Raw genomic sequence first — 12772 nt, 5'->3', positions numbered from 1 at the left:
GGTTCTTCCTGCTGGAGGAAGGAATCTCCCTCAGATGCAGCAACCTCCAGTGAATGAACAAACAGGATTTGAGACGATAAAAATGACTCCTTCCCAAGATGCTTTTACCGGAAGAGCTAGGGGTTGGTGCTGATGTCTACTGTGCAAATATGACCCTGAAGAAAGACTGCCTTACGTACCAGAGCCGACACAAAGAAAACAGGATTTGATATCCAGGGTCTTGAGATGCAGAGGACGTGAATTTAGGGTTCATTTCATGTGAATCTGCAACATTGTTTATTATTGGATATCTATGGCAATTCTTCAAAGTTTGAATGGGATTATCAATGCAAGGCATGATATAGATGGAAGGCAAAATAAAAGGGGAAAAAATAAAATCTAAGTCAAAAAGAGGACCATGGACTAAAGAGATAAAGTAACAAGAGCGGGACTGAAATCCCAAGTCAGGTATACACGTATTTGTTCTGAAAGGTCATAATTTTAACGTCAGTTGTTCATTCAGCACCGATCAGCTTGTCCACAGTAGGTGCTCGGTACTTGTTGGATGAGCCAGTTGCCCACCTCTGAGTAGAGCTGCTTTGAATTAGTGCAGTCATTAACTGTTGCTTATATTCTAAAGAAACCCCAGGGCATCCTCCCTGGTGGGTCCAAACCCCAGGCGGGTCTGGATGCTTTTTTTCTACCTATCCCTCTTCCTACCCAACTGGCCGCATGAATCTGAAAAGTCTGAGGGAAAGGTTTTCTGTAAAATGTAAAACAAGAGTGCTTACGTGGAGCACATCGACAGTTAGCTGCTGAAAGTTCCGAGATCTCCATTCTTGCATTCGCTTCTTATTTTCTTCATATTTTTCTTCCACAAGCTTTCTGCAAATTTCAAGCAAATGTAGAAAAATAGCCTCAATTTGCTAAAACCACATCTATATTATAGGTGAGTGTGATCCCTGTTTCAACAAGCAAACTGGGATGATAGAAAGGCAGGCCAACGGGCCTCCCTCTCCTGAAGATGTGTGTGCAGCGCAGCACCCGCTCGATGCTCCCTTAAAGCACACACGAGGATGCTCTACAACCCCTAAAACACAGAAGGAGACGGTACTGATCCCTGTGTTTTGTGACTGTAATGACAGGGTCTGTCCCTGATGCCCAGCACAGTGCCTAGCACATACTGATAACCCAATAACTGCTTTCAGGAAGAAAACAACACACTACACAAGGAAATAGAGCAACATTTCAAAGAATTTATGGAAAAGACTATGAGTCTCACTGTGGAGGGGAATTTGTCTCAGACACATTTTCTCTGCTACAGGAGAGTTGAATTTAATAGATCTGTTACTAAACTGGAAGACTGATTTGAGTTCTTGTAATTACTTTATACTTAGATTTTTTTTTTTGGAAATGTCACTGAACATCCATGTGATCAAATTTTCTTGTCTATAAAATGAATTCATTATAACCCTTCTGACAACAGAGCCATTTTCTAGCTAAAACACATGACCTCTCTCAAATTCTAGAAATAGTCAAAAACAGTTCCAATGCAAGTCATTCATAAATTCAAGACCAAACTTCACTAAAAAGCCATTGCCTTTAAATAAGGAAAATATTATATGTCATGTAGAAGATATGACTTTTCTTTTGTGTATAAAAAAGTTTTAATCTGAAAAAATAATTTGTAATATGGTGGTAAGTAATTAAATAGTCTTTAATCTGTTCCTATTAAATTTTCCTTTTACCCTCAACCAATGACATAAGTCATGATAACCTGGATATATTGCCATTTCTGAGGTGTTAGAACAGATTTGGGATGGTGAGTTGATGTAAGGACTCAAACAATTTATGTGACTATATTTTCCTAGTAAAACCCACATTCAGTGGTATAGTGGTTTGCAGAAACCAACTTGTACTGGCTCCCAAGAGCAGACTGCATACATATCTTTCCAACTGAATAGTTGATAATCACATTGGTAGCTTGAAATTGGCCATAATGGGAGTCTTTACACCACAGAAATCAGCAAACAAATTAGCAGTCACTCCCCGCAGCCCCATTCACCTCACAACCACAGAGGTGGTTGTTAAACATCTCCCAGCACCCTACCACCCATGATCACGTTGAAGGAAGTCTTTTTCCACATTTATTAAAGAAAGCATGTCTTAAGGGGAAAATAATCTCACAGGTTCTTACTTGGTGCATCATGATATTCTTTGAAAGCACAAGAATACATCTAAATCATTTTTTAGATACAGCGACAAGGTGACAAAATAAACAGATTTGAGTTTCAGGTCTTTTCTGTCTCCCTAGGTCTTGGTTGGGGCTTCTAAGCTACCAAAAAGTTGGCAGAAGAAGAAAGAAGGAGAAAAATTAGGAAACGGAATAACCCCCCAACTGAAAAATCAGTCTGTGAGAAATTGGAGTCGAGAGTTTGGGAATTTCCCCTTTCCATGGAAATACTCTAATTACCAGTGACAGTCCCACCAGCAGCACTGCCCTGAGCGCAGACGTTTCAAAGGGCTGCACTTGGCAGAACAGAGCTCCGTCTCCCGACTGCTTCCCAAGGCCAACGATTTCCTGCCGGTGCCTGCTCCTCCCTGCGGATCAGCCAGGACCCGGCAGGCAGGGGGGTACAGCGAGCACCCGGGGAATGAGGGGGACTGAGGTCCAGATCCTGAAGTCGCCTTTTTCACCCTCTCACTGGCTATGAACAGAGGGGTCAGCAACAATGAGGCTTCATCTGGAGCCTGGCAATATTTTTATCACTTAGTAACCTCCCTGATATCCAATCTTTATGAAAAGATTAATTAAAATTAATCAGAAGAAAGCCTAATATTAACAGTGCCTGACATCCAATCACCGTCTATGGCTCAATAACCATCTCTGGAGGGAATGAATGAATAAATAAACATTATATGGATAGTGAGTGGGAGCATTTTGTTTTCTTCTTTGGTTTTGCTTCTCTTCAGGAAATTCCTTCAGTAGATTCCTTGAGGGCCCTGGGAAGTGGCCAAAGGGCTGGGGTACCCTACGGAAAGGCCACTTACTTCAGCTTGCTGGCTTTCTCATCAGCTGCCTGGAGCTTTCTCAGCCGCATCCTCTCTCTTGGTGTCATTTTCTGCACTTCCGAGAGCGCCCACAGGGTCTGCAGGTGGATCTGCTTTTGCCTGGAGAAAATACAGATTCCCCGCACACAGCACATCCCAAACATGCTCAGAAAAATTAAACAAATATTTTACAGAAGGATCATTACACTACTGAGAAGGGAAAAGCATCTCGAGACAGGCCAGGCAAAACTAATAAAGCCTGGGTAGGTAATGAGCCAACCAGGACTGTGGTTAATTGGCAATATTTTTCAAATTAGATTTTTGTTTAAAAGCAAATTATGTACTTTCCAAATTTCTGCTCATTTCATTGCCTATGACTCTTTTTCAAATTAGGATCTTGGCCATTAAGAATTAAATAGATAGGCAGACTAATTCGACCATGTGGATAGAACACAGTCTTTGGAAATAGGCAGGGTTTGAATCCCATGTGCACCCTCATTCATTAGATTTGTAGCCTTGGGTAAGTTACTGAACTTCCCTAAACCTCAGTTTTCTCACCCGTAAAGAATGGGTTAGCCCTGGCCGGTTTGGCTCAGTGGTTAGAGTGTTGGCCTGCGGACTGAAGGGTCTCGGGTTCAATTCCAGTCAAGGACATGTACCTCAGGCTCGATCTCTGGCCCTGGTTAGGGCACGCGCAGGGGGCAATCAATCAATGTGTCTCTCTCACATTGATGTTCCTCTCTCTCTCTCCCCCCCCGCCACTCTCTCTGAAAAGCAATGGAAAAAATATCCTCAGTTACCTCTTGTACCTGCCCCAACCGGAGATCAAACCGACAACCTGGGTATGTGCCCTGATTGGGAATCAAACCCGCCACCTTTCGGTGTAAGGGATGACACTCCAACCAACTGAACACTGGCCAGGGCTAGTCCAGTATTTTAAAAATAAGTTACCTACTACTCTCACATCTCCAATTAATAAAACAACATGAAATTAGAATATCCAGGCTTTCTTGAAAGAATAGGTAGGTAGTAATCCATGAAAACGATGTGACAGGAGCGTGCCTAAAAAAGTATCCCCTTGAGGTGCAGTCTCTTTTAATTGGAGATCATGCATTAAACAGGACTGAATACCTTTGATAGAGCAGTGTCCTCTGCTTGGATGTGAAGACAGAAAACAAATGGTGCAGCTGACAAACCACTGGACTGGGCATTAGAGAAGCATGTTTGCGCTATTTGGCCTTGAAGGTCAGGCTAGGGAGGGCTGCTGCTCTCCCCGACTGCCTTGCACAGCTCTGGGCAGGGGCCGCCATTCTCCCTGGGTCCTTAGAAAATTGAATAGAGAGTTCCTCCAGAAAAACTAAATTTGGTCTTTATCATCGGTGCCCCGAGCTGTGCAGCACGCAACCTGCACAGCTCCGCATGGCTGTTCTGAAGTAACCTAGTAATCTGGGCTCCTGCACAGAAATTTTGATGAGGCAGGAGACAGAAGACATGCCAGGAAATAATTATGGTTCTTTTGAAGCACACATTCTCTAGCTCTTAGATATATCTCAAGAAAGTGAATTTTGGCTTATTTTCAATTGTCCCAGGACTCCACTATGTTGTCTTTTCAATGGATAAAAAACATGTGAAACCCAGTTGTTTGATATGGAAGATGCATTAGTATATATATCCCTAAATGTCTGAGATACTAATTTCTCTCTATACTTACAAGGCACTGCAGAGCTACCCTGCAGATGTGTAAGCTGCGCAGTGGTTTAAACTTTTATGATTTCAATTTGCTTCCACCTGAGGCAAAGGGCTTTGGCACACCAAGTTATTGAAGCTTCTGAATTTCCTGGCACAACTTAAGTGAATTTGAGGATACTCCATGCAGTCAGCTTAGCACTAATAGATTTTTAAAGACAAATGCATTTAATATTTATGCTCAATGGGCTTTTTAAAAACAAAGTAATTACTTACACAGCATTAATTATATGAGCAGCTTCCTTCTGACAACTCAAATTCTTGTCTTCTGGACTCATTTCCGAATATCTACAAATCAGGTGCTGGGGAAAAACACACAAGAAGGGCATAAAACTACTAGGTGCCTTTTCTAATTTGCACTATGACTGACCATGTCTGGGAACTTGAAAACAAAACCCATTGGTGGCTATTTTTCCTTCTTTGGTTACGAAACATTACGTGGTAGCTTATGCAGCTAGAACCGGAGCGGTCAGCCCTGGGCCAGCTCTCCGAGCTCACCTTGCACCGCCTGCTCTCTCTCCCTGCTGCCCAGCCGAGGCCAGGCCTTCCTTCCCCTCTAAGCACACGCAAAGCTCTCTCCACTTCTGGTTCTGTAGTGGACAAAGTCCACACTCCCAGGGCCAGGACTGGGGTGAGATGAGTAAGGCACTCACCTCAGAAGCAAAATTTAAGGGGCACCAAAAAACTCAGTAACCAAGATAAAGAACATTTTAATGCAAGACTATTTGAAAAATCAAAATTAATGCCCCAAAGCCGTGGAGAACACAATATCAAAAGTTTAAATAAAGACAGAAGGCAACCTGAATTTGCATCATCCCACCTCACCTGCCTTACCCTAATCCTAGCCTGGCTGGATATTATCTTTGAACTTTGGATATTTAGTTACCGTGGATATACAGCATTAATTTGGATTTGTAAAAGATTGCAATAAAATATTATTTATCTTGATGACTGGGTTTTTGGTGTCCTCTTTAATCTTGCCCCTGGACAAATGCCTAGTTTGCCTCACCTTAGTCCCAGAAGGTCCCCTTGGGTCCCTTGTGACTATTTTTTGTAAGCTCACAGGCTCTAAGTGTGGTTTTGATCCAACAGCCAGCACCCGCCTCTTTTGAAGCTGCCTGCCCCAGGCTGGAGGGGCCGACTGTGCCTACACAGAGGGAGAGCTGGAGGCTCCCCTGGCCCACTCACCCCAGCTCTGGGGGCTTCCCTGGCAGCACATTCTTGCATAAGAACCCTCTCCTCTATGTCTCCCTCCAGGAACATGGCCTAATTCAGGGCTGCACGCAGGCTATTCCTTGTGATTCCAACAAGCTCTTTATAGGGCTGGCTGCTTCTCACCATGTCACTGGAGTCAAAATGTCACCTTCCTTGACCATCAAACCCCTCCTGCTCTCTTATATTCCATCATCCTATTTATTTCTTCCTAGTGCTAGTGAGAACTTATAATTATTTTATTTATTTGCTTACTTTTCCTTGGTTATTGGGTTTCTTACTAGCAGTCAAGCTTCCAAAGGACAGGAGCCACGTCTGGTCCTTCTTTCTGCACCCCCAGGGTGAGCCCCGCGTCCCACACTCAACTGATGAGTGCACACCCGTCAGCATCCCGCTTCCTGTGGGGCTAGAGCTGGACGCTGATGAAGAGCTGTGCACGTTTTTAAAGGTGAATGAATGCTTTGGAGTCTTATTAAAGATATTCACGAAATTTAAAAAAAATTGCCTGAGGAGTTTATATTATAAAAGCCTAAGAAGTTAAAACAAAACCCTGAGAGGGTACCATTTGCTGTTTTCTTATCATGGGGGACAAATTCTCTACATCAAATTTTCTAATTTACAGGAAAACAGAATAAACTCACCTAATCCATAAAAAGTGTTATTGACACATAGAATAAGTAGAATAATGAAGGCTTGGTGAAAATCCCAGATTTTATTATTAGTAGCATCACATTCTGGCCTAGCGGGGATATTGTTACAAAGTGTTGAGGCAATAAGACTTGAAACCCAAGGGCCCGAAGGATGGCTGTTGAGTTTGGGCAGAAAATCACAATCTTAGTATCCGGGGCACCAGGGAACTGGAGTTCACATACTTTCTTATGCAAAGAGGTTGTCCAGACTAATAATTGCCCTCAGCTTTAAAGAGAATCTTGTGCCACCTTTCTGATTCTTAAGGCATCTTACTCCCACGGCATGTCTTCAAGTCCTAGAACGCACATAAAGGCCGACTAATCTATGCTTCCCAGGATCCCTTTCATTTTAAATACCTGTAGTTGCTCATCAATGTAAGGGATTTTTAAAATCTCTATAGCAGATGGTCTCAGTGAAGGATTCTTGTTCAACATGCTGCAATGTTTAAAAAGAAAATTTCTTTTCAGATGAACTTTTTCAGAAGTACAATTTAAAACTGTTTCGGTGGCAGGACGTTCTTTCCATACCGTTCCATGATGGCATTCAGCTCTCTTGGATGGCTCTTAGGGAGGGAAGGAGTGTCGCCTTCAACAATGTTTAAAACAATGGACAAGAAATTGGAGCCCGTGAATGCATGGTTCATGCAGCACATCTCATATAAAATGCACGCCAGAGACCTGAAGAAGAGTCGGAGAATTTAAATAAGCAGTGAACGTCCTCTTAAATGTGATCATCACACAAAACCTCGGATGTGTTAGGGCTCTGGTTGTGAGCAATAACATACGCTTCAGTTGTTTGTTCAAAAGCCTTGGTTCCGTAATGTTCTGTTCCATTTAAATATATACTTACTAAAAAACAACCACCAACAAACAAGGAAAAAGTGAGAGAGTGCAAAATCTAAGTCTGAATGGCCACTTTAGTCAAAGGAACGCAAAGAAACCAACAGCAATATGCCTGCACATAGTAGGGACCCAATAAATATTTGATTAGTGTAGTAAGGAATTTCCGAATTAACCTCTATGAAGGGAAAATAAAATGCAGCTAAATATCATCTTCCCAGGGCAGTTTTGTTAATGTTACATATGCAAAATAAAATTTTAATTTATCAGCCTAATCTTCCCTCTAATTTGTATCCAAGCACTTTGAAAAGGAAATGCATCCTTTATTAGTTTTTTTAATAGAATCCATTTGCAAGTAGGGTGGAAGAGCAGCTACTTTGCAGCTCACAGGAAAATGTATCATTCCTGCTTCAGGGTATGGAACAGAATATTAAAATTCTAGATCAGTCTAACGCTGCTTTGTATTAACCATGCAAATCAGGAACTTCTAAACCAGCAGAATAATCTTTCAAATAACTACATCATTAAGGAAAGTAAGGCGGAAATTCCTGCCTAAACTCGGTATTAGGAAGAACTGTACTTCTCCTGAATAATGGATTACTCTAAATCTTAGGGGTATTTTGAATTATGTAACTGGCCAGGTCTTCCTTTTCATGTTACTTGCTTGAAAGATGAGAAATAAATTTATAATCGACCTTATGTAAGTTGTGTTTATGTAACTTTTAACATTGTCCTATTTTCTCATAAAAGGCAGGGTACATATAAATAAATACATACAAGACTACCATCATTTTAACCATTGTGAGCGTGAAAATGTGTATTTGTAAGAAAATATACACTGAGAATGCTTCTATTCCAGCAGATAATAATACATTTTATTTACTATTATTTGGAAACTAAAAATTTCCATCTGATTAGTACTTTACATATTTCAAAGCACTTTCACATATACCTCAACAGAGCCTCATAATTTCAATAATTTCCCATTTTATACATGAGCAAAGTGGCTCAGGAAAGTTAAATCACTTGGTCAATTTCATTAGGCATTTTTCTTTCCAAATTCTGGACTATTTCCATTACAGAATGCTAGAATAAAGGGGAATGTTAGCAGAAATCACATGCTTTTGACTAGAACACCAAGCTCAATGTAAACATTATAAAATATGAACATTATTTGAAGCTTAATAAATTTTGCATCTATCTATAAGGCTGGCAAGTGGTATCTAGTATAGTAGCACATATTTAGATTCTTATACCAAAAAATTAAGCACCCTCATGCCAAACCTAACGAAGCAGGAACTATTAATATCATTCTGTTTTTCAGATGAGGAAACCATAGATTAGGTAAGCTGGTCAAGGTTCCATATTAAGTTGGTGGTGGAGCTAGAATTGCAGCACAGGCTCTCTCGGCTCTAGAGACATAAACCCTACACTGCCCCACCCTCCACCCTGGGCCAATCACAGCCTTTCTCATCAGGAAGGGCTGTCTTGAGTTGGAAATCATGACGAACCCTGATGAAGCCTTTCAGGCGGGGGCTGGCTTCCCAAGCTTACGTCAGGTCCTATCTGGAGCCATAACCCACCTTCAAGGACACCGGGGCCTGCGACAAGCCGTGCAGGGCATCAGGCCATGGCAGCGATAGGGCACACAGGCAGTGGGACCCTCGGGGGCAAAGGCAAAGGCAGGCAGGCAAATTTGGCCTTTGTTTTTCCATTGCTTGGCAGGGAAAAGGGTTGGTTAATGGTCCATTGAGCACAGTGTGTTGATCACAAAGTCAAACCCTGCCTTTATGGAGACATAACTCTACCTGAGCCATACTTGAGGAACATACAGTTGACCCTGGAACAACTCGGGGATGAGAGTAGTCAAAAATCGCTGTATAACTTTGACTCCCCAAAAGTTAACTACTACTAACAGCCTCCTGTTGATTGGAAGGCTTACTGATAATACAAACAGTTGATTGATACATTTTGTGTGTTATATGTATTATATACAGTACTGTAGTCTTACAATAAAGTAAGCTAGAGAAAAGAAAGTGTTATTAATAAAATCATAAGGAAGAAAAATATTTATCGATTGGGAAAGAAAACCACGCATAAGAGGACCTGGGCAGTTCAAACTCGTGTTGTTCAAGGGTCAACTGTATTAAGGTTTTAAAAAAGATGTGAAATTATCTGGCTAAACAGACTATGGAACAGTCTAACTCATTAATCAGGGGCTAACTCATTAATCAGTTAAGTTTGATCCAAGACCTTTCTCTCCTTTAGAAACCCTCCCAGCTCCACGAGGCCATGCTATGCGGCTTTCCATTCACCCGCCTCACTTTCATTAGGGACATTTACTTGCACTTGAGCACGTGTTAGAGGACTTCACTGATCAGCCGGTAACTTATGGAAAGAGCTTGGCTATGGTCCCAGGGCACCTGCCTAAAATGGATACAGGTAACTGAAATATGAGACCACCTGATGACTGAAACTACCACGACACTCGGGGTGAAATACTTCTTATTGCCCTATTATAAGTTTTAAAATCTACCTACTATATATTTTCTATGCTACTAACTATACATCCCTGTACCTATGGTTTCGATCTTCTCCAGCTTCCCCCAGGTATTTCTATATGGGAACAGTTATATCATCTCAAACTCATCACCTCCATCCTTTCTGAAGCGCTTTCTGTCATTGGGCCTTAAATCTGGGATGTGAGAGCCAGGAAAGGGGCTGGGGGGTGAAGCGAAGAAAATAAGCGAGAGGCGCGTTTTACTTAGAAGTCTATGATTTGCACTCTTTTCTTTTTCCAAAATACAGCCAACTGTGCAGTAAGCAAGTAAACCCCGAGGGAGTGAATGTAGCTGTGACAGGGAAGGTGGGATCAGGCGCACGTGAGGCACCTTACACTTGAACTTCATAAACTCGCCATCTGTTCCAGTCGGCCCGAACTGCCCAGAGGATTTCTGAAGCACAGGCTGATGATGAATTGCAAACACAGCTCCAACTTTGTCTTGTCTCCAGGTAACTAAATTTACCTTTGAAATCTGCTCAGACTCTGCAAAGAGAAGCCTACCCCAGAGCAATGCATGGCTCTCATTGGTTGGGAAAACTATACTGATCTTTTAAATAATACATCTTTTTATTTGATGCAATCGAGGATCCTCTTGTCATCCACCTAGAAAAGAGTACCCAGAATTTAAGCAGTAGAAGGAGTAGAGAGTAATAGATAATATAAGAGTAGTGCTTTAGTATATGCTGCCCTAAGTTTTTACTTAGGTAAAATTGAATATCAACATAAACTCATCTAAATGTAATGAAAGACATTGGGCTGCTTGAACTAGTACTTAAGAAGCAATAGCAACTGTTTATTAAGGGCCTATGAGCCGTTAAATGTCCCAGAGCCTTTAACAGTTTTCCCCAAGCTTTAATATGCATACAAATCATGCAAGGATTTTGTTAAAATACTGACTCTGAGTATTTTGGGAAAAATAGTGGTTACATTGGAAATATAGTTTTGGATCTTTCTTGAATTCCTATGTAAGACAGAATAGCTAGATAGCAAAACCAAAAACCATAGCCAACATTTTCAATAAATTTAGGTGACAATGTGTCTCCTCAGACCTCAAAATATAAGCAAATGAAGACAAACAGTCATCATGCAACCTGAACAGTATTAGCATCTGTGTGAGAAGCAGAAGGGATCAATGAACTGACTGAAGGACCCAAGAATAGAAGAACTTCAACACAGCCCAAAAGTACTCACTGAAAACCACTGTGGGTGAATCTAAGAACAGCAGCTGAAACTGGTATGGGACCTGCCCAATCCAAAAGCTGGGTGAATGCAAGAAAACCCCAGGGTAAGGCCTGAAGGGGCTGGGCCAGAATAGCTCAGGACTGGCCAATAGAATTTTCTGCAACAACAGAAGTGTTCTATATTTCTATATACAATTATTAGTAGCTACATATGGCTAATGAGCACTTGAAATGTGGCTAGTGTATCTGAGAAACCAAATTTTTAACTGAATATTTAAAAGAAAAACCAAGCCCAGCCAGTGTTGCTCAGTGGTTGAGCATCAACCCAGGTCACAGTCTGGTCAGGGCACATGCCGGGGTTGTGGACTCGATTCCCAGGAGGGGGCGTGCAGGAGGCAGTCGATCGATGATTCTCATCATTGATGTTTCTATCTCTCTATCCCTCTCCCTTCCTCTATCTCTAAAAATCAATAAAAACATAATTTAAAAAAAGAAAAAGTAAAAGCCATATCAGCCAATATACTATCATGTTTTGGGGACAATCCATAAAATGTTATAAACACAGTTTGGGCGAATTTCATCCTGCTCATACCAGCTCTTTCCAATAACTTTCTTCCACAACTGAGCTTTACAATATTTAAAGGCAGACCATCTCATCTCCCTCCTTGGTGGTGGTCCCATGCCTGCCACACCATAAGAATTTAACCAACAGAAGAACTGAAGACAGGACCAACACTGTGGGGGAGAGAGGAAGGCAGGGAGATCACAGGGTAGTAGAAGAGAAAATAAAAGGGAAAGGGTTCTATTTTTTAATCTTTAGCTCTTCTTGGGGTCACAGTCAGAGATTCCATACAAACCATAAAGTTTGGGAAATGAACATGGACAGTGTTTGAATTTGGGGTGGGGTAATGAGTTAGCAATGAAAATAATGACTGAAGCACCCTGCCAGTTCCAGCTGTTATTCACTCGGCCGCTCCATAAAGGTTGGGTATGGAAACAGCCTCCACTGTTCCACATTTTGACTGGATGGCTGTGCTCCAACTGCTTTCATCACCTTTGACAGCCTCCGTAGGCTCTTTTAAGATGGACAGAGCAACAGAAGGAGTAGAAGGTGGGAAGTTAACAGAAGGCCTATCTCCCTTCTGTAGTCTCCCTCTTCCAGTTTGTTTTGCTTCTAATTGTTTATCAGAGAAAATAAAAAAATAAAAATCTCTAATTCCCACAGTAAGACTTTGGGAGAACAGTTCTGGAATGAAAGAATGAGAAGCTCAGCAGAACTGCTACCCAGGAAAAACAACTGTAAGTGGTGAAAATTACTGAAATCCCCCAACAATTTAAAGTCTCTGAAAATCATCTTAAGGGCATACAGTAAGTGAAGAAACATTTATTCAAGGAAACCTATTAAATCTCTGTAAAAACAGTTTCTTCAATAAACGGTATTGGGAAAATTGGGCAGATACATGCAAAAAAATGAAACTAGACCACCAACTTTCACCATATACAAAAATAAA

General features: G+C 41.4%; 1 protein-coding gene across 1 annotated transcript in view; it reads right to left on the bottom strand.

Annotated features, from left to right (window-relative positions):
• Nucleotides 1–12772, bottom strand: part of NEK11 (NIMA related kinase 11) — a 132059-nt gene that overhangs the window by 67839 nt on the left and 51448 nt on the right. The window contains exons 7-11 of the mRNA XM_087824618.1: nt 7206–7355; nt 7035–7113; nt 4993–5078; nt 3031–3150; nt 771–864 (exon numbers count right to left, since the gene is read on the bottom strand). Of these exons, the coding sequence (XP_087680744.1) occupies nt 771–864; nt 3031–3150; nt 4993–5078; nt 7035–7113; nt 7206–7355 (529 nt within the window). The remainder of the gene's footprint in view (nt 1–770; nt 865–3030; nt 3151–4992; nt 5079–7034; nt 7114–7205; nt 7356–12772) is intronic.

Source organism: Miniopterus natalensis, chromosome 15 (assembly GCF_054644295.1).
Source record: "Miniopterus natalensis isolate mMinNat1 chromosome 15, mMinNat1.hap1, whole genome shotgun sequence".
Taxonomy (NCBI): domain Eukaryota; kingdom Metazoa; phylum Chordata; class Mammalia; order Chiroptera; family Miniopteridae; genus Miniopterus; species Miniopterus natalensis.
Note: the sequence above shows the minus strand (reverse complement) of the source record. Positions and strands in the feature narration are given on the sequence as shown.